This window comes from Myotis yumanensis, unplaced genomic scaffold (assembly GCF_028538775.1).
Source record: "Myotis yumanensis isolate MYYU_CA2020_CCGP unplaced genomic scaffold, mMyoYum1.0.hap1 SCAF_7, whole genome shotgun sequence".
Classification (NCBI taxonomy): domain Eukaryota; kingdom Metazoa; phylum Chordata; class Mammalia; order Chiroptera; family Vespertilionidae; genus Myotis; species Myotis yumanensis.
The window spans coordinates 22,413,550-22,435,886 of record NW_027223758.1 but is presented as its reverse complement, the minus strand read 5'-3'; the positions used below and the strand labels follow the sequence as shown (position 1 = coordinate 22,435,886).

General features: G+C 40.0%; 1 protein-coding gene across 5 annotated transcripts in view; it reads right to left on the bottom strand.

The window, feature by feature from the left end:
* Window positions 1-366: 366 nt before the first annotated feature.
* Window positions 367-22,337, bottom strand: part of TASP1 (taspase 1) — a 238,736-nt gene continuing 216,765 nt past the window's right edge. For all 5 annotated transcript variants that reach the window (XM_070419896.1, XM_070419898.1, XM_070419899.1 and 2 more), the window contains one exon: window positions 367-1,420. In XM_070419896.1, the coding sequence (XP_070275997.1) occupies window positions 1,328-1,420 (93 nt within the window). In that variant the 3' untranslated portion in view covers window positions 367-1,327. The remainder of the gene's footprint in view (window positions 1,421-22,337) is intronic.

Sequence of the window (22,337 nt, the reverse complement as noted above, 5' to 3'; positions counted from 1 at the left end):
TCAAAAGGAAAGCCTTGGTTTTCTTATGTGGCTCCAGAATCACTAAATATAACATTTAGGAGCAATTTATTGACTGTAACTGCTGGGTTTTCAACTGCCACTACAGTTTTTCAAAGTGCTCTTATTCCTTTCTTTTGTTATTTTTATCAAGTTGGAACAGAAATTTCAGGGAGTTCTATACTGACTATTCAATCATGTACTAAGTTCAACTTTTACCTTGCTAGTGCCCCCCCCCCAACTTATTGTACGAACATAAGCCTGGATTTTGACCAATCAGAATCCCAGCAAGAAGGCTACCAGTATGTTTTTTGGAAGAAGTAACGTTTCGCAAACAAAATAAAAAAAATGGCTCGCCGATCTAGGATTCAAAAGATAATTTATTAGTCTGAGGAGTCACACACTATACCCAGTAATATGCTTCTTTTATTTTTGTGCCTTTACCTTAAAAATATATTTAAACAAGAAACAAAGATAATATTGAATTTTCCCATAAATTTTGCTTTCTTATTTACAGTGTTACATTGTAAATAACATTCCATTATACACAAATTAAGGACTGCATTACCGTATGGTTTCTTTACATATCCTTTCATAATACAGTACACACAGCTCGAAGCTATTACGTTTAGAAAGGCTTGAGGGAAGAAGTACAAACTTTGTCAATAAGACTATTATTTTAAAAGGTTCTGACCTTGATTCTCTGCTAGATTGTTTCACTGAAACCATTCTTTGTTAAAGAAAAATGCCCCATATGAGGGATGAGAATAACAGTTTAAGTCACCACAGGATCCACTTAAACTGGTTAACAAATAAAAACACTTTATCACTTATTACTGTTACTAAATGGAGCACTACCACTGTCAAGTCATTTGAACAAGCAGATTTACCCTTCAATTCAGACACATTACATCGACGACAGTTGGTACCTCTTTACGAAATAAAAAATGTTTCCTGCAACTTTAGGTTTGACTTGTAAACAGTTAAAGCACACATTTTGTAAAGATGATTGACTCATTCCTGGTCTTAGGTTACGCAATATGGGGGAGTTTCTATTTCATCAGGGAGAAGCAAGCACTCACGCTGCACACACACACACGCACACGCACACGCACACACGCACACACTCGTGCACTCAGCCCACCCGCCCACCAAAGGCCGGTGTGTCACTAGCACTCACTGTGGCAGCACTAGTGTTGCCAGCGGTGTGCGAGGCTGCAATAGGAGTTATAAAATGAAGACAATAGGACAGGACATCCAACTTCTGTTAAAAATATGGAAAGCTCAGGTTCTGAAATGCCCTCAGGTGCTTCATGCTCAGCTTGAAGGTTCAGTTCACTGGGCTCTGCAACCGGCACACCCCACCTTCGATGGCCACAGACTGTCCTGCCACCGCACCGGGAGGGAGTCTGGAAATGTGAGTCTGCAAAGAGGGAGATAGGAGAACGTTAGAGGTGCCGGCTGTGTCCCCCCAGGTGTGACAGGTGGAGGCAAGACCAGAGCCTCACGGCTCCTCTTTGCCTCTGGGCACCCGCAAACGGTGGTGGTGGGAACCTTAGGTGCCCAGATCCTGCTTGTCCAGGCCGCTCAGGGCACGTGTACTGAGTATCCCTGTGAGCCAAGCACAGCACTAGCCATTGGAGTTTCAGAGCGGGCAGCCAGCCAAGGTCCCGACAGCACAGAACTTACAGTGTAGTCAGTCTGTACACAGAGTAGTAGAGAGCTTTTATTGTGGCCACTATTACAGATGTCCCCCATTATTTTTTTAATCCTCACCCAAGGATATTCTTTCCACTGATTTTCAGAGAGAGTGGAAGAGAGAGGGAAAGACAGAGAGAAACATCAATGTGAGAGAGACACATTGATTGTTTGCCTCCTGCTAGAGCCCCGACCAGGGCCCGGGCCGGGGAGGAGCCTGCAACTGAGGTACGTGCCCTTGATCGAAGGGTCCCAGGTTGACACTCTATCCACTGAGCAAAACTGGCTAGTGCGAGTCCCCCATTTTCTGTATTCAGAATAGCAGTGTGCTTTTATTGTTGACACGATTACAGATGTTCCCCACATTCACCCCCTTTGTCCATCTCCACCCAGACCCCAAGAACAGTAGTGGTTTTAATGCCAACTCTATTGGTCACATTCCAATTCCATGAAAACTAATAATTTACATACATTTTGTCCACTGAGCATTCAGAGCAACTACGAATACCTGGTTCATGTTTATACTTCCAATTTGTCCCTTAAAAGATCTGAATAGCTTATAAAAAGTCAGATAATTCAACAACCTAAATTAAGTGAGGCAATGAGAAAGAGAAAAAGAGGAGGTTACAAAGCAAGGTGAAGACTGGCATGAGGTGAACACCTAGCAGACTGCTGCCCTGTCCTGTCCCCCAGCTTCCCAGCAGCTACGGCGGGGTAGTTCACGTGGCACACAGGATTACACAAACCACGTGCCTGGAGAATGCCTACCACTGCGGCCAGGGAGCCATGTGTTTGGTGGGGCTTCAGATACGGAAGGTGGCATATACAGTGGATCAGCCGTACGACAGTGAGCATGGTGGGATGAGGGCTACATTATGCAGAGGACGGCGGCCCTGAGTGAAGATGTGAGTGTCCCACGAGGGGTCAGGACAGCAGCCAGGAATCCCTTTGTAGGTGGTCCTGCTTAATCTGGGGATAGATAAATGTAGGGAGTTTCTAAGAGGAACAGGGCTGCATATCGTCTAGGGCAGTGGCCAGCAAACTCATTAGTCAACAGAGCCAAATATCAACAGTACAATGATTGAAATTTCTTTTGAGAGCCAAATTTTTTAAACTTAAACTATATAGGTAAGTACACTGTTATTAACTGAATGAGGGTACTCCTAAGGCTTAGGAAGAGCCACGCTCAAGGGGCCAAAGAGCCGCATGTGGCTTGTGAGCCGTAGTTTGCCAACCATGGGTCTAGGGAATCTTCTCTAATTCTGTTTCTCTAAACAAGCTTTTCCTGAGAACTGAACTGAGGGGAGCTCAGCCCTGGGGCAGCCAAACAGGAAGTAAGTATGAACATTTGATGGAAAAACAGGTAACATGGTTGGCTTATAGTTGAGGGTGGACACCACTCTTGAATCTCACTGTGCAAGTCCTATTAGAGTAGCTGACACAGATCAACCATTTGGAAAGTTCTGGAGAACAGGACTGTCCTTTGGGTACTTGGTTTTTGTGTGTACAAGGCAGCAGCAACCCGGAACCTTTGGGGGCAAGGTTGGTGGACTTGGGGGTGGAGAGCTGGACGAGGCAATCCTGTGGTACCTCCTGGGATGAAAGTTTCAGTGAGTTTACTTGGCAGGCTCGTACCGCTGGGAACTAACTGTGTCCCAGCAGCTGGCCTCATTGTCACGTCGGAGGGCAAACTTACCTCTCACTGCTTGGATATCTTAGAGCTAAGTCCATACTGAGACTAACTGGTGAGTCTTCTGTTCCTTGTGATGCTTCATTAATCTTGTGGGAGGAGCTAGAAGAGGACCTGTTTCATTCTGCTATCTAACAGCCCTGTCACATTAGGAACAAAAAGCTGAAATCCCACAATTCCCAGGGCTCAGTGTTGATGGGGCCATGTTTATATTTCAGGACATTATTAACATGCAGTGAAAGAGAATTTTTTGCCTAGGGATCATTCATTAATTTTTTTAAAGGTTCTCCTAAACAAAAAGCTCCCTGAGAGAGTAGAAGCCCCTCAGTCCATTTCATCCCTAACGTCACCTCTTCAGTCCTGAACACAGGCATGCAGCTAAAACAGGGGTCAAGAATAAAGCAGAACCGCTGTGGAAAACATAAAAATTAAACATAGAATTATCATATGATACAACACTTCCACTTCTGAGTACATACCCTAAACAAGTGAAAGCAGGGACTCAAAAATATATTTATACACCAATGTTCACAGCAGCATTATTCACAACAGCTAAAAGGTAGAAGCAAACCAAATGTCCATTAGTGTATGAAGAGATAAACAAAATTGTTTAATATGCTTACAATGGAATATTACCCAGCTTGACAAAGGAACAACAGCCTGACACATGCCACAATATGGATAAGCTTTGAAGACATTATGCTAAATGAAATAAATGATAAAAAAGTGCAAACACTGGAGGATTCCATTTATATGAGGTACCTAGTAATCAAATTCATAGAGAGAAAGCAGAATGCCAGCAGCTGTGGGCGGCAGGAATGGGAAGTCATTGTTTAATGAGCACAGCTTGGGAAGATGAGTAAGTTCTGGAGATGGAGGGCTGTACAAAGTGAATGGACTAAATGCCACTGAACTGTACACTCAGAAGTGGTTAGAATGGTAAAAAATTTATGTCTTATAGATTTTGCCACATTTTTTAAATCCTCAACTAAGGATATGTTTTTACTGATTTGAGAGAGAGAGACATCGATGTGACAGAGAAACACTGATCAGCTGCCTCCCATATGCACCCTGAGCATGGATTGAACCCACAACCCAGGTATGTGCCCTGACTAGAATTGAACATACAACCTTCTGGTGTACAGGATGATGCTCCAATCAACTGAGCCACCCAGCCAAGACTTCCACCATTTTTTTAAAAAGTAATCAAGCAGAAATGACACTTTCCTACCTGGTCCAGAATAGTTTTCCATGAGATGGCATTAAGGGAAGGGGTCAGCTAGGAATGAATCCAGGATGCAGACTCCATAGGAGAAACATGAATACTACCAGGTTCTGTTTACAAATAAGTTGAAATTTTCTAATCAGGTTAAATTATCTGTCCCTAAAAGAGAAACTCACAGGAAAATTCATCCTTATGTTTCCCAAAGGTCCAGGGAGAATCCAGGCACCAGAGGGGACAGAGAATAAATTGTTAAAAGATCAAAGAGTGACCATATGTCCAAGCAGATGGCCTGCAACTTGACCAGAGGGATGTCGGTCTTAAAGCAACTGATTTCTTGCTGACCATGGCAAAGACCCAGAACTAGGGGGAAGAAAGTCATGTCCCATGAACCAAGGGACTTGATAGCAATCTCTTGAGATTTACAAAAACACAGACGGCCAATCCTAACTTATCCCTAACACTCCCACCCCCATTAAGTTTACGACAGAAGAACATCTAAATAAACAGAACTAAATCACAATGTCAAGGAGAGTTAGGAAGGAAAAGAAAAAAAAAGGACTGAAAGTGATGACAGTGGTCTTGAGAAAATAACAGCACCTGGGCAAAATGCTTCAAAAATACATTGAGATTTGTAAAAACTGAGCTGATTACATAAGACAGAAATGTTCAAATACACAAACTAGTGGTTAGAGTATCTCTCCAGGATTACCCATTCCCTTGATTGTCATCTAGTTGAGGGGTTATTTTGAGATTACAAAACACATTGGCATGGTCTTGGTGTTGAGAGGAGTGAATTGGCTAACCATCCAAATGTCAATGCTTCACCAGTTTCATCCATCAACACGGTCTTCTGACTCATCAAAAAATAAGTGACCTTGGTCTGAAAAGGTCAGAGCCAAGATGTTTTGAAGCTTTCTGTGGAGACTGCAATGGAGCGTCAAATTCTATTATAAACACTGCGAGCTGTTTCACAGGCTATTTTACATGAGTGTTTATCTCCAAAATTTCTTCTAGAGAAGTGGGTTTGAATTCCTCTTGAGACTAAAAATAGACCACTTTCTACAATGAACTTACATGTCGTTATTTAAAAGTGCAATAAAGTATTTTACATTGCCTAAGGCCTGTGTAGACCCTAGGGTACCCTATAAGCATAAGAACTTAAAAAAAAGGTGTCTTTGAAGCCATTTAAGTAGCAATGTACTTTCATTGGAATTTACATGAAATAACACATGAAAATGATAGGTAAAAAAGCAGCAGATTGCTCCATTTTGGGTAATCTCCCTCCATTTCTTGCTGCATACCTCCTTCATATATGATTTCAAGTCTCGAATATCCTTTTCTGGTTCTTTCTCAAGGAAATACTTCCTTGACTGGATCCCCTACTCAGTCTAGAAACTCTCATTCTAGCTCCTAGAGCACTCATCTGAGCATGTGATGTAACTGTCTTGATTTTGGTTTGCTTTGAGCTTTTAGGTCTCTGTAACTGAAAGCCAGCTAGAGGCCGGAGACTGGCCTACACACACCTATGTAGTCCTTGAACCTGTCACAATGCTTGACACAAAAGGCTAAATATGCTCACTGAGTGTCTGAATGACAAAAATATACCTTCCAAGGCTATATTTATGAACACACAAAGAATCTCAAATGTTTTAGCTAGTACGATGAGTCAGTTTGGCTAAAAAGTCAATCATACTAGTTTGTCATATAAATATTTTTTAAGATTAAAAGAATATATAGACTGACTGAATGGAAGAAGATATTCGCCAATGATACCTCTGATAAGGAGTTAATATCCAAATTTTATAAAGAACTCAACACCAAGAAAAAAAGCAATCCAATTAAAAAACAGGCAGAGGACCTGAAGAGAGATGTTTCCAAAGACGTGAAAAGATGCTTAATGTCACTCATCATCAGAGAAATCAAATTAAAACCACAATGAAATATCATCTCATACCTGGTAAAACAGTTATCATCAATAACTCAATAAACAACAAGTGTTGGTGAGGATGTGGAGAAAAGGGAGCTCTCATGCACTGTTTTTGGGAATGCAGATTGGTACAGCCACTGTGGAAAGCAGTATGAATCCTCAAATAATTAACCATGGACTGCCTTGTGACCTAGTGATTCCACTTCTGGGAATATATCCAAAGAAATCCAAAACACTAATTCAAAAGTATATTTGCACCCCTATATTCATTGCAGCGTTATTTATCATAGCCAATATATGGAAACAACCAAATAAACAACTGGCTAAAGAAATTGTGGTACAAGTACAATGGAATATTACTCAGCCATGAAAAAGAATGAGATATTACCATTTGCAACAGCATGAATGGACCTAGAGGGCATTATGCTAAATGAAATAAGTCAGACAGAGAAAGACAAATACCATATGATTTCACTTATATATGGAAATTATTTTTATTTTTTATTTTTTCCAGCTTTATTGAAATATAATTGATACATGTCATTTATTTTTTTTCCTTTTTATTGAATTTATTGGGGTGACACTGGTTAACAAAATTATTCAGGTTTCAGGTGCGCAATTGCACAACACATCATTTGTACATTGTATTGTGTGTTCACCACGCCAAGTTAAGTCTCCTTCTAAAGAACAAAACAAACAAAATTGAAATAGACTAATACTAGTAGATACAGAGTACAGACTGATGGTTGCCATAGGGGAGTGGGCTTGGGGGACTGGGTGAAAAAAGTAAAGGGATTAAGGACTACAATGGTAGTTAAAAATAATCACAGGGATGTAAAGTATAGCATTGAGAGTACAGTAAGTGATATTGTAAATAACTATGTATGGTGCCAGGTGGGAACTGGAAATATTTGGGGGAGCACTTTGTGAAATGTACAATTGTCTGAGTACTATGCTGTACACCTGAAACTAATATAAACTACCATTGAATGTAAACTGTAATTGAAAAATAAAATATAATAAAAAGTATAGACTGACTAAATTTTTCCACTTTCCCAATGACTGTATTGTTAGAACAGGAATGAAACATAGATTTCTCACATGAACAGGTCCACGCCAATGGAACCCAACGGCCTGCTGGTTATTCTCCCTTCTTTCTTGCTAATTCCCTGAGTGGTAAGGAAGATCTTCGAGGTTAACACTCACTGTATAATAACATTTTTGTCCTGAAGATTTCAAAATGAGGTTAAAGAAAAATTGATATCTATAATAATAAAAGCATAATATGCTAATTAGACCAGACGTCCTTCAGGATGTTCTTCTGGATGACCTTCTGGACAAAGCTGGGCTGTGAGGGAAGCCCAGGTCCCAGGTGCCTGCTGGAGGCCAGGGGAAGGAAGGCCTACTCTTGCACGAATTTCGTGCATTGGGCCTCTAGTAAAAATTATATAATTGCTGGATGTTCTCATCACAATCTAAGTAGTAGCTGAGGCTTCCTATAATTCATACTCATATCTTTAAATCTTTTAAGACCACCTTACTGACTGCTCTTTTGTGGTTTCTAGGGAAACTACAAGCAAACGATTTAATTTTAAAAGGCTCAAAGCCTTTATTTAGTGGATATATTTTAATTAATCTTTCCACTCTTAGGAAAGTTGCTTGAGACCTGCCACAAGAGTCAAGAAAAGATTCTCTAACAATAAGTCTCCAAAAGCAGCCAACTGCTTTCCTCCCCATCATTTTTGTGCTGCTAAGAAAGGAGTTTTGTTAGAAGAGAGATGGTAAGCTAATAAAGAGAGAGCACGGTTTGAGGGAACAGAGGCATGGAAAGGGAAGGTACGGCATCTTCCTTCTTCACTCATATCAGCCAAAGGCCAATTCTATGCTAAAAAGAGACAGTACAAAAGAGGAAGCAATAAAATAATTGTAAGAACTACTCTTAAACTGTCAATGCACAAGAAACTTTTATAAAAAGTTGCTGACTGGGTTGATTTACTAGCACTGCTTTGGATGACTAACCTGTAGGTTAACCAGTTTTAAATTAAATACAGTACCTGTAGGATGAGTTAGCACCTTTTTGATCGACACAAAATAAATATTGCTGCCAGTTAATAAGGTTTGCTGAAGATCAATTTGACTAACTAGCAGAAAGTTCCCTGGTCAAAGACATTTGGGTGTTAGGATAGTGCACTAGTTGGCTAGGACTTTCATAACAAAATGCCTCTGGCTGGGTGGCTTAAATTGCAAAGATTTATTTTCCCACAGTTCTGGAGGCTGGAAGTCCAAGGTCAGGGTATCAGTACATTTGGTTTCTTCTGAGGCCTCTCTCCTTGGCTCACAGATGGCCTTTTCTCTGTGCACCCACATTCCTGGGGTCTCTTCTTCTTATATGGATGTAGTCCTATTAGATTAGGGCCCCACTCTTATGACCTCATTTATCTTAATCACTTCTTTAGAGGCCCATCTCCAAATACAGTCACATTGAGGGTGAGGCCTTCAAGATACGAATTTGGGGGAAAACAGTTCATTCCATAAGTGACCTTATGGTGCTCTTAAATGATACAGAGTAAAATCCAACAGTGCCCTAGATGTTTTGGTCACCTTCAGTCCTCTGAGCTGAAATGCCCTCTCCCCCTCTCCACTTGCTCCTTGTTGTTTCTCAGCCACATTCTCCTGCTGTTCTCCTCCGGAAAGCTCTTCCACCCAACATCCACTGGCTCTCTTGTTTACTTCTGTCTGATCTTTACTTAACAGCCACCTTCCAAGCAGGATAAATAGTCTATTCACCTGAATTCCACTACCCTCTCTCCTGTGTCCTTGCCACTATCTAACCACCCATCTGTTTTGTGTCTTTATCTTATTCATTGTTTGTCCTCCATGCACAAAAATTCCACAGGGGTGGAAAGTTTTATCGGTTTGCTCAATGTTTTTCCTTAGGACCTAAAAGATAGCCTGACCATCTGAGGAACTCAGTATCTTTATTAAAGGACTAGAGCAGTGATGGCGAATCTTTTGAGCTCGGCGTGTCAGCATTTTGAAAAACCCTAACTTAATTCTGGTGCTATGTCACATATAGAAATTTTTTGATATTTGCAACCATAGTAAAACAAAGAATTACATTTTTGATATTTATTTTATATATTTAAATGGCATTTAACAAAGAAAAATCAACCAAAAAAATGAATTCATGTGTCACCTCTGACACGCGTATCATAGGTTCACCATCACTGGACTAGAGGCCTGGTGCATGAAATTCATGAACTGTGGCGGGGGGGGGGGGGGTGTTCCTCAGCCCGGCCTGCACCCTCTTGCAGTCCCAGAGCCTTAGGGGGATGTCCAACTGCCGACTTAGGCCTGTGGGGAGAGGGCCTAAGCCGGCAGTTGGACATTCTTAGCACTGCCGCAGAGGTGGTAGAGGATCCTGCCACCGCCGCTGCATTCACCAGCTGTGAGCCCAGTTTCTGGCTGAGCAGCACTCCCCCTGTGGGAGTGCACTGACCACTAGGGGACAGCTCCTGCGTTAAGCGTCTGCCCCCTGGTGGTCAGTGCGTGTCATATTGACCAGTTGTTCAGCCATTCGGTCAATTTGCATACTAGCCTTTTTATTATATAGGATTTCTTTTTAAATGAAGGCTGGGAAATGAAAGAGAACAAACTGCAAATTAGGCATTTCATATTTCTTAATTTTTTATTTGTTTTATTCTATTTTATAAATTTGTTATAAATTTTTGAAGAGACTTGTACAAATTAAGCAATCAAAATGATACTGAAGTTATGGACCTTAAAACTCTGGGGAAAAAAGAAGCCTACCTTATTTCCCACGACTGACACTGTCTGGTCATTTACCCTCCACAATAACTGCACACATGCTCCCCTCCTTCAGAGAGAGCTCGTTGCACATCGGCAGCCCAGACAGTGGTCAGTGGGGACTGTGTGCCTTTGTCTGTTGTGCTGCAGTAATGAATTTTGACAAATTCAGCACAAGGAGGAGCCTGGGAAAGCCCAGGGCAACCCTACTCACAGGGGCATTTTCCCTTCTGGAAAGCAGGGTGTCAGGCTGGTGAAAGGCGGTGCCTCCAGCTCAATTTCACAAGGTTATGAGCATTTGAAGAGTCAGGCATTCCTTCTCCCTTCTCGTGCTAATTCTGCCTTGTTCTTCAAATTGCCAAGTCCCAGGTAACATTTTTTTTTAAATCTACTAATAGTGTCACCTGGACCTTCTTAGTATAGCTCAGAATAATGTGTATATTTTGTAGAATGAAGATACATTAACTATGGGCTAAGCTTGTCATCCAGATCCATCATCACTGTGCTTCTCAGGCACATCAGTTTGGGACTGTGAGGTGGCACTGTGGGCTGAGCACATCTCACGTCCCTGCACAGTGAATTCTTACCTGATGTCATAATAGTCACTCTGCTTTTCCTTTTACTGGCATGAACGTGATAGACCTTAAATGACCCACTCCCGAGAGAAGGGCCGGGGAAGTGTGTCTGGTGGGTTTTTATTGCTTTGTTTCTATTATAGGCATTTTTTTTCCTTAATGAGTTGAGTCAGGAGACACCCCCACCTCCACCCCGCTGCCCCATCCTTTTCCCAGAAGTGCCCTGTCCACTGCTTTCAAGAGCTGTCTTTCAAGGAGACAGGACTTGTGAGTAAGAATATTCTGAGTACTCGTTGTGTACAACATTAAACCTTGGAATGCAGTTTACTGCTCCAAAAATAGTTTGGTCTTCAGACTTCATCCTGAAAGCAGAAGTACTCACATAATTGACAGTTTCATATGAACCTGCTTAACACAGCTCAGAATAATGTGCATATTTTATAGACTAAAACCCCATTTAACTATAGGTCAAGGGATCCGGGTGCTCATTCCCATGCCTGCTCAATGCTGCAAAATGTGGACTCAGGGGCAAATGGTCTCTAGAGTAGCCTCTCGGGGCTTTAACAATTTTCTGTGCTGGTTTCATGGAGTTTTGTGTACAAAATATTGTTAATAAATCAAAAAACAAATATTTTACTTCTATTCCCTCACTGCTTTCAACTGAAAGTAATAAACTGGCCAGAGCAATTTGAAGATGTGATTCCTAAGTTCAACCTAACAAATCAGAAATATCAACAGAATGAGGAATTAATGCCACATGTTGGTCATCTCACTGTATGTCGCCCCTGCCTCGTTTTCCAAATTTAAAACAACGATGCCATAAAAGATCCATTGGCAAAATTGGACAAAACACAATGAGAGCATTATGGTAAGTTTCACTATTAGTACTGAAACAAGCTGCATAGAGGGAAAAGCTCTATTGTTCTCACATATAAATATCATGTCCAAGGAGCCTTAAAATGAGATTAAAATGTTGTCTGATGAGAACAGCATGTTGCATTCTCTTGGCAACTTTTGTCACTTTTTTACCATGATAAACACACTACACTTCAGAGCAATATCAGACAAGATCGCCCTCCTATTTTTAACTCAAAAGCCCAACGAAGGCGTCACATAAACATGGCAATCCCCTCAGTACCTCTGATACCACCACTCACATGGAGAGTTATCATGAAGATTCCATTTTACTAAAGGTGATAAAAGCTCTCTACTATTTAGCAAATATTTATTCTGCACTTACGATGAGAGAACAGAAAAATGAAACACACATGGACCTTGCTCTGAAGGCAATTATGTTTTTTGTATGATGCGGAAACTAGTTCCTTGTGAAATCTTAATAAAAATACCAAATCCCTATATTTGCATAATGCTTTATTTTGCATCAAGTTCTTCAAAATACCATTTCAGGTAGAAAGATGTATACTACACATATTTTTCAAGTGAAAAAAGAGCAAGACTCAGCATGGTTATGTGGTTTGCTTACCATCACAGAGGAAGTGGAAAAACTGAGACTTGAATGAAAGCCTCAGGACTCCTAATTTAGGGCTCTCTCTACTCCCACAAAGCCTTACCATGGAGGAGTTTAAATCTAGCTCTGTTAAGACACACACCTTTCACTGCAGGAGGCTTAGGACTAAGTAGTTTTTCAGGTTGAAATAAGGCTTGCTCAGAAAAGCTATCACCACAAATTTTACCAACAAATTTCAGGATGATTCTGGGATTCAGAGAATTGGGTTTGAGCCCTACCTCTGCTGCTAGTCTCTGGACTGGATAGTTACTAGCTCTCTGAACTTTAGCATCTTTATAGATAAAAGTGAAAAATTAGACTCAATTATATTCAGGGTTTATTTCTGATTCTAATATTCTATACAGTTGTGTTTTCCAAAGAACCTCTAAGTGTTGTTTAAATAAGTCCCCCCCCCCCCCTAAAAAACCTATGTCTAAATTTTCCTAGAATCAGGTTGTAGATTTTTAAATATCCCTTTTAAGAATTAAAATACCAATTGGTCCTAGGACTTTGTGTTACCTTCTCCTTAGACCTGGCTTAACATTAAGAGTGGAGTTCTTAGAAGGTGGTAGGATCACCTACTGAGACCTACCACAGGGTATCTGATGATAGGCCCAGCAGGCTGGATTTCCACCCCCATCCCGCCCCACTTCCCACCCCCACCCCCTGGATTTGTACCTCCATCTATGAAGGAACAAAGCCCGTCCCTAGGCTACCTCTTAGATAAGAAGGTAGGCAGGCAGGGAGAAAGGTTGGTAGGTATGCCACCATATGCCACGCAGATTATATGGAAATATATATCTGATACCATAATGTTAATGGGACATACTGAGATTGTAAGGACCTCTTAGACTCTTTACTCTGATTTCTAAAATCTTCTTCACTCTTCTTTTTCAAATATCCTTAGAGAAACATATACTATTTTTATATTAGAAACTGACTTTAAAAGAAGAATAAATCAGCATAGGCCATTCCAGGTATTCCATACAATCATAATTATATACAAAAAAATCACGGTTGTAAAAACAGAAGGAAATACTAGTATACCAAAACGTTAATAGCAGTTAATGTGGGGGAGCTCACTGCATTCCAGCAGGATTCATTCAGAGCCTGGATTAAAATTATTTTTTCTGTCATTTTCCCGTATTTCCTTAATTACACAGCAGGGAGATTTAATGAGTACTTAATGCAACAATATAATCTATTAAAAAATTACTCTATGTCCTTTTCTAACTGTCCTAGACCCATTTTGGAAGGCATCCTGAGTCCCCACTCTACGCCCTTGCACTGGTAAAAACAAATGAACAAACTATACAGTCCACACAGGACCCAGCAACAGCATCTGGTCATTCGGATCACTCTCTTCTCCTTGAAACACCTTCTTCCCTTGGTTTCTAGGACCCCACACTCACCTGGCTCTGCTTAATCCCTTTGCAAGTCCCTCTTCATTTCCCCAACTTACACACATAGAGTTTCCCTGGACTCAGGTCTATTTTCTTTTGATCATGTTCACTTTCTTGGTGATCTCTTCCAGTCTTGTCATTTTAAAAAGAGCATTATATGCTGAGACTCCGAAATATACCTCTCCAGTTTAGGCCTCTCCAGAGGAATTCAGATAGTCTGTCCAGAATCTTAGCTCTACCTCTTTGTAGCTGTGTGAACTTATATAAGTAACTTAATATCTCAGATATTTCTTCTCAGAGAGGGGCTAATGGTGGCAGGAGGCGCTGAACTAAGAGGAGAAGATTTAGCTGAGCAATGAAGATCCAGGTGCAGCTGCCCCCAATCCCTGCACCGAGGCTGGGGGTTTACCCTCCGTTCTGTAAGGGGAGGCTCTGGGCCAGTTTCCTCAATGAAAGGCAGCCCAGTGGCCTCTTCTTGCAGAACCTGGTGGGAAAGTCTCAGCATCCTGATGATTTGTACTGGGTGAAAATCCAAAATATCAGTTACAATCTTCCGTTTGGTAAGCTGCCAGGTAACATGGATTTCACTACAGCTTGAAAAGAGCATCTTGTATTTGAAAATAAATGAAAAGCTAATGTTTAAACTAACTTAGAGAGTGAAACCACTATTTGTGTAATGGACTATTTCCTGAGAATTTCAGCTGATCTGTCAGTGAAGAATTTTGAAGGGGTAAAAATAAAACCACCAACAAATGCTTTGAAGAAAGTGCTCCTTGTCAAAACCATCTGCTCCTGACGTCTTACGAATATCAGACCCTGCAACACCAGAGGCTGTGAAGGCCCTGAGACCTAGAGAGCAGCATCGCCAGAGCTGATTTGTGCTGATCCTGGAAGATGCTCCCGAAGAAGGGAGCATGACCAAATGTCAGGGAAATGCAGCAACTTAAATTGTGCGGCCCCAGCCCACTCTTCTTGGAGCCAGACAGGCACGTGAGAACGTAAGTTCAGACATCCTTCAGGAAAGAAACCTGCATGACTTTCCACCAGCTCATCCCAATGTCAATGAATGCCTTCCTTGAATTCCAGCTGCACCCAGAACTATTAAAAGGCTGCTGAAACTTCCCTTTTATTCCACTCTAACGCTGACATCTCAGTTTCCTTTGCTGGTTCTTCCTTCCTTCTCAACAACTAAATGTTAGGGTACCCCCATACTCAATCAATGTTGGACCACTTTTCCTTAGCATGTTTTGTAGAAATGATTTAGACATACAATGAAGCATCTGGTTGCATTGGGAAAAACAGGAAAGAATAACTCTCCATACCTACTCCCTCCTTCCAGTTACCACTCCAGTTCTTTACTTCCATTTATAGCAAAGTTCTTTAAAAGACTTGTCTGTACTTGTCACCTCAAATTCTTTCCTTCCGTTCTCTCCTTAAACCCTCTACAATCAGGTTTTCTCCTTGACTACTCCACTGGTCTATGCTCAGACCTAATTTCATAGGCTCTGACAAAGTTGATGGCCTTGAAATAGTTTGAAAAATGACAACTTCATTTTCCTAACTGTTTTTTCTCCTCAGTTTCTAAGACACCACACTCATCTGGTTCACCACCAACCTCCACGGCCACTTCTCAGTGTTCCTTTCTGGTTCCTCCTCATGTCCTCAACTTATATATAAACACAGGAGTTCCACAGGATCTTTTCTGTGTTCACTCTCTTGGTGATGTCAGCAAGCCTTGTAGTTTTAAAAAGCATTTCTATATTGAAATTCCCAAATATACATCTGTAGCTTAGTCTTCTCTCCTGGCACATATATCCAACTATCTACCAGGCATCTCCATTTGATTCTTAACATGCATCTCAAAATTAACATGTCCAAAACTGAGCTCTTTCTACTTCCCCTCAAGCTTTCTTCCTCCCCCCTCACCTCTTCCTCACCCAAGTATATGGCAACTTCATTTTTCCAACTGGTTAGAACAAAATTTTAGGAGCTACCATTGCCTTCTCTATTTCCCCTCATACTTCTATCCAATCTATCAGCAAATCCCATGGTTCTACCTTAAAACACACAGAAGCTGGTTTGCACCGTCAGTATAACTAACACTCCAGTTCAAGTCATTATCATCACTCACATGAGTAATACAATCTTAATTCTAGTTCTAGGTAAACTGATTTTGGTTTAGTAGCTAAAATTTCAAAGGCAAAGAATTAAGGCATCCTTCCTGGTCAATCATTACCAATCATTGTAATAAATCCCCGATTAGCTCTAATACCAGTTAGCTGATGTTAGAAGGTATGCATTTCTGTCATCTTTAATGGTGAAACCCTTATTTGTATTTATGTCTTTTTTGCCCCAAATATGGCCTACTGAACAAAAATAAATAAATTGCTGGATTCAGGAACTTGTTACACCTAAGAAGTCATCACCTTAAACAACAGGTTTTCCTGTGTGACCATGGAAGTTTATAGATAATTCAGATGGAAGTATGTTTCAGTCAGGGACTACTGGGGCTTATTACTGCCTATTAAGAGATTGTTTGGCCAAGATCTTCCATCTTTCTCCTAAAAATACTCACCATAAACATTTTTAATGGAGCAGTATAGTTGGCAGGTTCTAATTGTTCAAAAATTTACCATAATATACACAAGAGCTATCAGTGGAAGAAATCAGGAGATTATTGGTTTTTTGTGTTTTTTTTTCATGTTATAGGAACCACATTTAAAATAACATTAATTTTCTATTTCAGGTAAAAAAAAAAAAAAAAAAGCTGTTTCCAAGTACTGTGAGCATCTCCTAATAGCAAACTGTTAATACAACCCTCATCCTAAGTTAAGTTTCTTTTTACCCCTTCAACACTACAGCAGACAGTGTAGTCCAAACATGTACAGTACAGTGATGACAGCTCAAGAGCATAAAAGTAAATCGACAGTACCCACCACTTATTACATCCAGAAGTATTTGAAAGAAATGTAAATAGAGAGTAGCTCAACTGTATCCAAATGTCTCAATTAGTTATTACTAAAATGTTAAATTTCACCAATTTACAGCACTGTTTTACTCACGAGACATCAAAGTCATATACTGTAACAATCATAAATAAATTTTAATCCTTAGGATTGGACAGAATAGACATTCCAAGATGAAGGCGTTTAAAAAGACAGAAACTATACTATTTGAATGAATGGTAGTATTCTAGCAGACAGACATTGCTTTAGATTCAAACTCCACAACTTGGATCAGTCTCAAATGCCTGGTGAAGCAGGCCAGGTCTAGGGCTGCCAAAGTGGAGTGCGCAGCCCCACTGAACAGGGTGGCTACCACTTGGTTCCAGCCAATCACTGCATAGGAGTGGGCCCCAGGGCTGCCAAATCGAATGCTCTTATAGGAGAAAATAAATGAGAAGAAAAATAATTGTATTTTTATGTAAAACTTAAAATGCTTTTATCTTGTAAAAAAAATTATGTGAAATTTGTATTTCATGTAAATTCAAAAATGTTTATGTAACCATTTTCAATTTATTTTAAAAAGCTGATGAATCTAGTTTTTTATCTCAAATCTGGAGATTACTGGGAAGGAAGGGCAGTGGGGACAAAGTGTGTCCAGACAACCATCTGGACTCAAAGTTCTACCCTAAACCTCAACATGAAGTCACTCATGCAAGATGTGTTTATGGAATGTCTACATGTGCTAGCCCCTGTGTAGCCATTAGCACCTCCATATACACTGCACGTATGGAGATCCAGCTCCTGTTACTCACCTATTTAACAAAATAATGTAATAAAAGTCCTTACAACATAAAACCAGTGGGAGATCCCAAGTATTTACAATCATAGAACCAATTCCTTATTAAGAATTAGAAAGGTAACATGAAATAAGAATGACATGACCAAGACGATGTCCTTTTTTAAAATTTAAAAAAAAAAAAAACAGGAAAGATCCCTTTCATCATCTGCTTTCCAAGCAAAAGAAAGAAAACACCATTCTGTAATCATTACTCCATCACTGTGGGTAGTAAGGTCAATCATTCTCAAGGACACGTGTCTTAGTTACATGTCATGGTTATGTGTCCTGTGGGCACACAGCAGGCATGTGTCTGCTTTGAGAAGGTAAATATTTCCCTGAACCATTGGGTATTAGAAGGTAATAAGGGGACATTCTAATGTTAAGTTCATACCTGATGTGAACCACGTAGACTAATGACTATGTAAGTATGTTTTCATTATTGTTCATGTTGCTATAACAAAAAAAAGGCTTATTCATTTCAACTAACATAGAGTATCTACAAGTCCAATTAATAGACATATTTATCTTTGCAAAGATCTAACCCTACACTATGATTAAAATGAGATTTATTTGGATAAATATAGCTAATTCCTTTGAGAAGATTTATGTTCTTGCCAACATGGTGAATTCCCTCTTTGTGTTTATTCTATTTATTGCTTTGGAGCAAAGTTGAATGAATCATTTGGAAGAAACTGATGGCGTAAGACTAATTAAGCAAAAATAAAATTACCAACTACTCTTAGAAATAAACTTGAAGCTGAGGAAATGTCTGTCTTAAAATGTGTCTTTCACATATTCAATCTTCTCCAATCGTCTCCTATTTGTCTAAAGGACTTTCTAAATAGAGCCAATGGGGCTTTCCTGGCAGTCCTAAGAGCATGGAAAAGACATGCAATTTTTATATTTGAAATTCTGGGCAAGCTTAAAAGGTACAAGTAAAATCACTGATTAGCCACTTTGCTTTGTGTTCCATACGTACATCTGCCAAATTTAGTGGTCCTGGGATGTTTTCTTAGTACATAGCTTATTGGTGGTGCCCAACCTACCATCCTGAGGCAGTTGGCTTCCTGCCAGAGATCAGACTCCTTCAGTTATTGGATAGTATGGGGACTAGGTTATCTGGTTTAGACTAAGGCCAGCTTGGTTCTAGGCGGTTCTTCATAAATCCAAAATATGGTACAATAAATCCACCCAGTGAATGAATTCCACTAGCCACTAACATGGAACTGAAGTATGAATTGCAGAGTTGAAGAGGGGGTGCTCATTCTTGTAGCTTCAAAGAATTTTTTTTCTCTTTTGGGATCTCTCCATTCACTCATCAGTTGGTTTATATTTATAAGTTAGAGTTACATTTTATCAAAATGTAATAACCACTACCAGCTCCATCAGAGGAGTAGGGTGAAAATCCAAGCAGTATTGCTCTTGTCATAGGCAACATAAATGGCACCTTTGGGAGCACAAGTATGCACAAATGAGGCTGTGGAAGTTGCATGATGTGATGGCCCTGAGAGATTCTCTACAACTTCTACCATCACCTGTTCCTCCCAACACTACACCATCATCACCCATCAAGACTAATGTACCATACTATATGCACTTATTATATTATTCAATTAATACTCAGAATGCTATGAAAGCATCAGTAATATTCCCACTTTAAAGATAGGGAAACTGAGGGTCAGAGTGTAACCCGTCGCAGGTTACAGAGCAGGGGCTCCAGGTTGGAAATCCACGTATGGCCACTCCAAAGCTCATTCTCTTATTATACCGCTCTGCCTCCTTAATAGATGGTCTTGTTCATAACTTTTTAGACCAAAAAATATATAGAGGTATGATTTAGATACAATAAAATGCATAGATGTTAGGTAATGGGGCTGATGACTTTATATAGCCATGAAAACCAAAACCTAAGTAGAACATTTTCCATATAGAACATTTCCATTACCCCGGAGAATTTCCTTATGCCCTTTTCTTCAAGTAACGACTTTCAGATTTCTATTATTGTACTTTATATAAGTGGAACTTCATATAATAGAATAATTCAGTAAGTACTATTTGGTGTCGGGCTTTCTCCACTCAACATAAAATTTTTAGGTTATTTTATTTTTTAAGGTTTAGAAGAGGACTGTTCAGGACAGGACATGATGGACATCAGTCAACTAAAGGGCACATAGAAGAGAATTCATTTAGCTTTGTGAGGCTTTCTTTTCATAATGATACAAACCCTTGGCACACGGAGACCTTACTAAATTTTTATAAATTGCTTTAATTGGGTAAAAAGTTAATGGTGGTCAGGGTTTGCATTCATAATCACAATCAAAACAGTAAAATAAACCAAAGAAAAAGATTTTTTAATACCTCTCAAAACATAATAAACTGCAACTTCTAGTCAAACATTTATTCCTATGCTCTATCCATTTTGGACCTCTGAATTTATTTTCCATTTTTACTCTCTGACTATTTCTCTGAATATAAGTTATAAATAATCTTTTGTGTTATCTTCCAGTCTCAAAATCACAAAGTCATCTGTTTCACTTTGGTTATATCAGTATCCTTTAGAGAGGATTCACTTACTGAGCCAGTTGTACTCCAATAAACTTGTGAATAAAAAAAGTTAGAGAATTAAGAATAAGTAATGAGGTATATTGCACTGATCTTATTCTAATTTCAGAAAATTCACTTCCCTAAAGCAGCAATTCTGTCTAATAAATTATTTTCACCTCTAAATAGATTGAAAGAAAAGTAAAAGTAGGGAAACCTACAATACTTTACTAGATATTATGTGTTTTTAGTAGTTCAATACTTAATGATCAAGAGTAAATTAATCGGTTAACACTTTAAAATATATACTCCCCCCCCCACCCCCATCACCATTTGTCTCCTTTATGCTCTCTTTCACCTCCACCCTGCAATCACCACACTGTTGTCCATGAATTATTTCTTCTTTTCTTTTTGGCTCAATCCCTCTACCCTCACTAACACACCCCCTCCCCTGACACACACCAGAGCTGTCTGCCTGCTCTCTATCTATGAGTCTGTCTCTATTTTGCTTTAATAAGGATAAAGTACACAAACAGGTAAGTTTGTGAAGAAGTTGACCAAGCCACATTAACTGGGAGATTGAACTGACTATCTAAATTTTCTTTCGTGTTTTTTTTTTGTTCTTGTTTTTTTTTTAACAGACTATTCTATTGAAGTTGTTGAATGCACACTCTCTCACTTGTCATTTTGGAAGTACTTTTTTTTTTTTTTTTTTTTTTTTTTTTTTAATTAAATCTTTATTGTTCAGATTATTACATTTGTTCCTCTTTTTTCCCCCCATAACTCCCCTCCTTCCAGCTCCCACCCCACCCTCCACCCTCACTCCCCACCCACTGTGTTCATCCATAGGTGCATGATTTTTGTCCAGTCACTTCCCGCATCTCCCACACCCCTTTTTCCCCCAAGAATAGTCAGTCTATTCCCTTTCTATGTCCCTGATTCTATTATAATCACCAGTTCATTCTGTACATCAGGTTATTTATTCACTTGATTCTTAGATTCATTTGTTGATAGATGCATGTTTGTTGTTCATAATTTGTATCTTTACCTTTTTCTTCTTCTTCCTCTTCTTAAAGGATACCTTTCAGCATTTCATATAATACTGGTTTGGCGGTGATGAACTCCTTTAGCTTTTCCTTATCTGTGAAGCTCTTTATCTGACCTTCAATTCTGAATGATAGCTTTGCTGGATAAAGTAATCTTGGTTGTAGGTTCTTGGTATTCAGCACTTTGAATATTTCTTGCCATTCCCTTCTGGCCTGCAAAGTTTCTGTTGAGAAATCAGCTGACAGTCGTATGGGTATTCCCTTGTAGGTAATTGAGCCTCTTTCTCTTGCTGCTTTTAAGATTTTCTCTTTGTCTTTTGCTCTTGGCATTTTAATGATGATGTGTCTTGGTGTGGTCCTCTTTGGATTCCTTTTGTTTGGGGTTCTCTGCGCTTCTTGGACCTGTAAGTCCATTTCTTTCACCAGGTGGGGGAAGTTTTCTGCCATTATTTCTTGAAATAGGTTTTCAATATCTTGCTGTCTCTCATCTTCTGGCACTCCAATGACTCTGATATTAGACCGCTTAAAGCTGTCCCAGAGGCTCCTTACACTATCTTCACACTTTCGGATTCTTTTTTCATTTTGCTTTTCCAATTGGGTGTTTTTTGTCGAATCTTTGGTTTGATTATTGTACTCCTCTGGTCTGCTATTGGGTATAATATTCTTTATTTCAGTCCGTGTATGCTTACTTTCTAATTTCTTTATCGTAGCATCGAGGGTCTCATTAGTTTTCGTGAGGTTCTGCACAAATTTATGGCAAGCCCTCAAAATTGCGATTCTTAGCTCCATATCCTCCATTTCTGTCATGTTTTTTTGTCTCCGCATCTTTTATGCTTTCTTGGTGCACCCCCTTGTGGTCTCTGTGCGCAGTCTTGTTCTAGCCAAGCCTTAATTGTTGTAGTTAACACTAGGGGGATTTGACCCTCAGGCCGACTGGCTATAGGAATCAGCTGTGTGGAAAACGTCTGCCTTCTGGGGAGGCGCTAATCCAGCCTTTGCCTGAGGCGATTGGCAAATGGCTGTGCGCAGGCTTTGGGCGGGGCGGGCTCAACAGGGCGGGCGGAGGGAGCAGTTATGGCCACGCTCAGTCCCGTTCCCAGAGGCTCTGCTTCTCAGAACCCCGGCAGCCGCTGCAAAC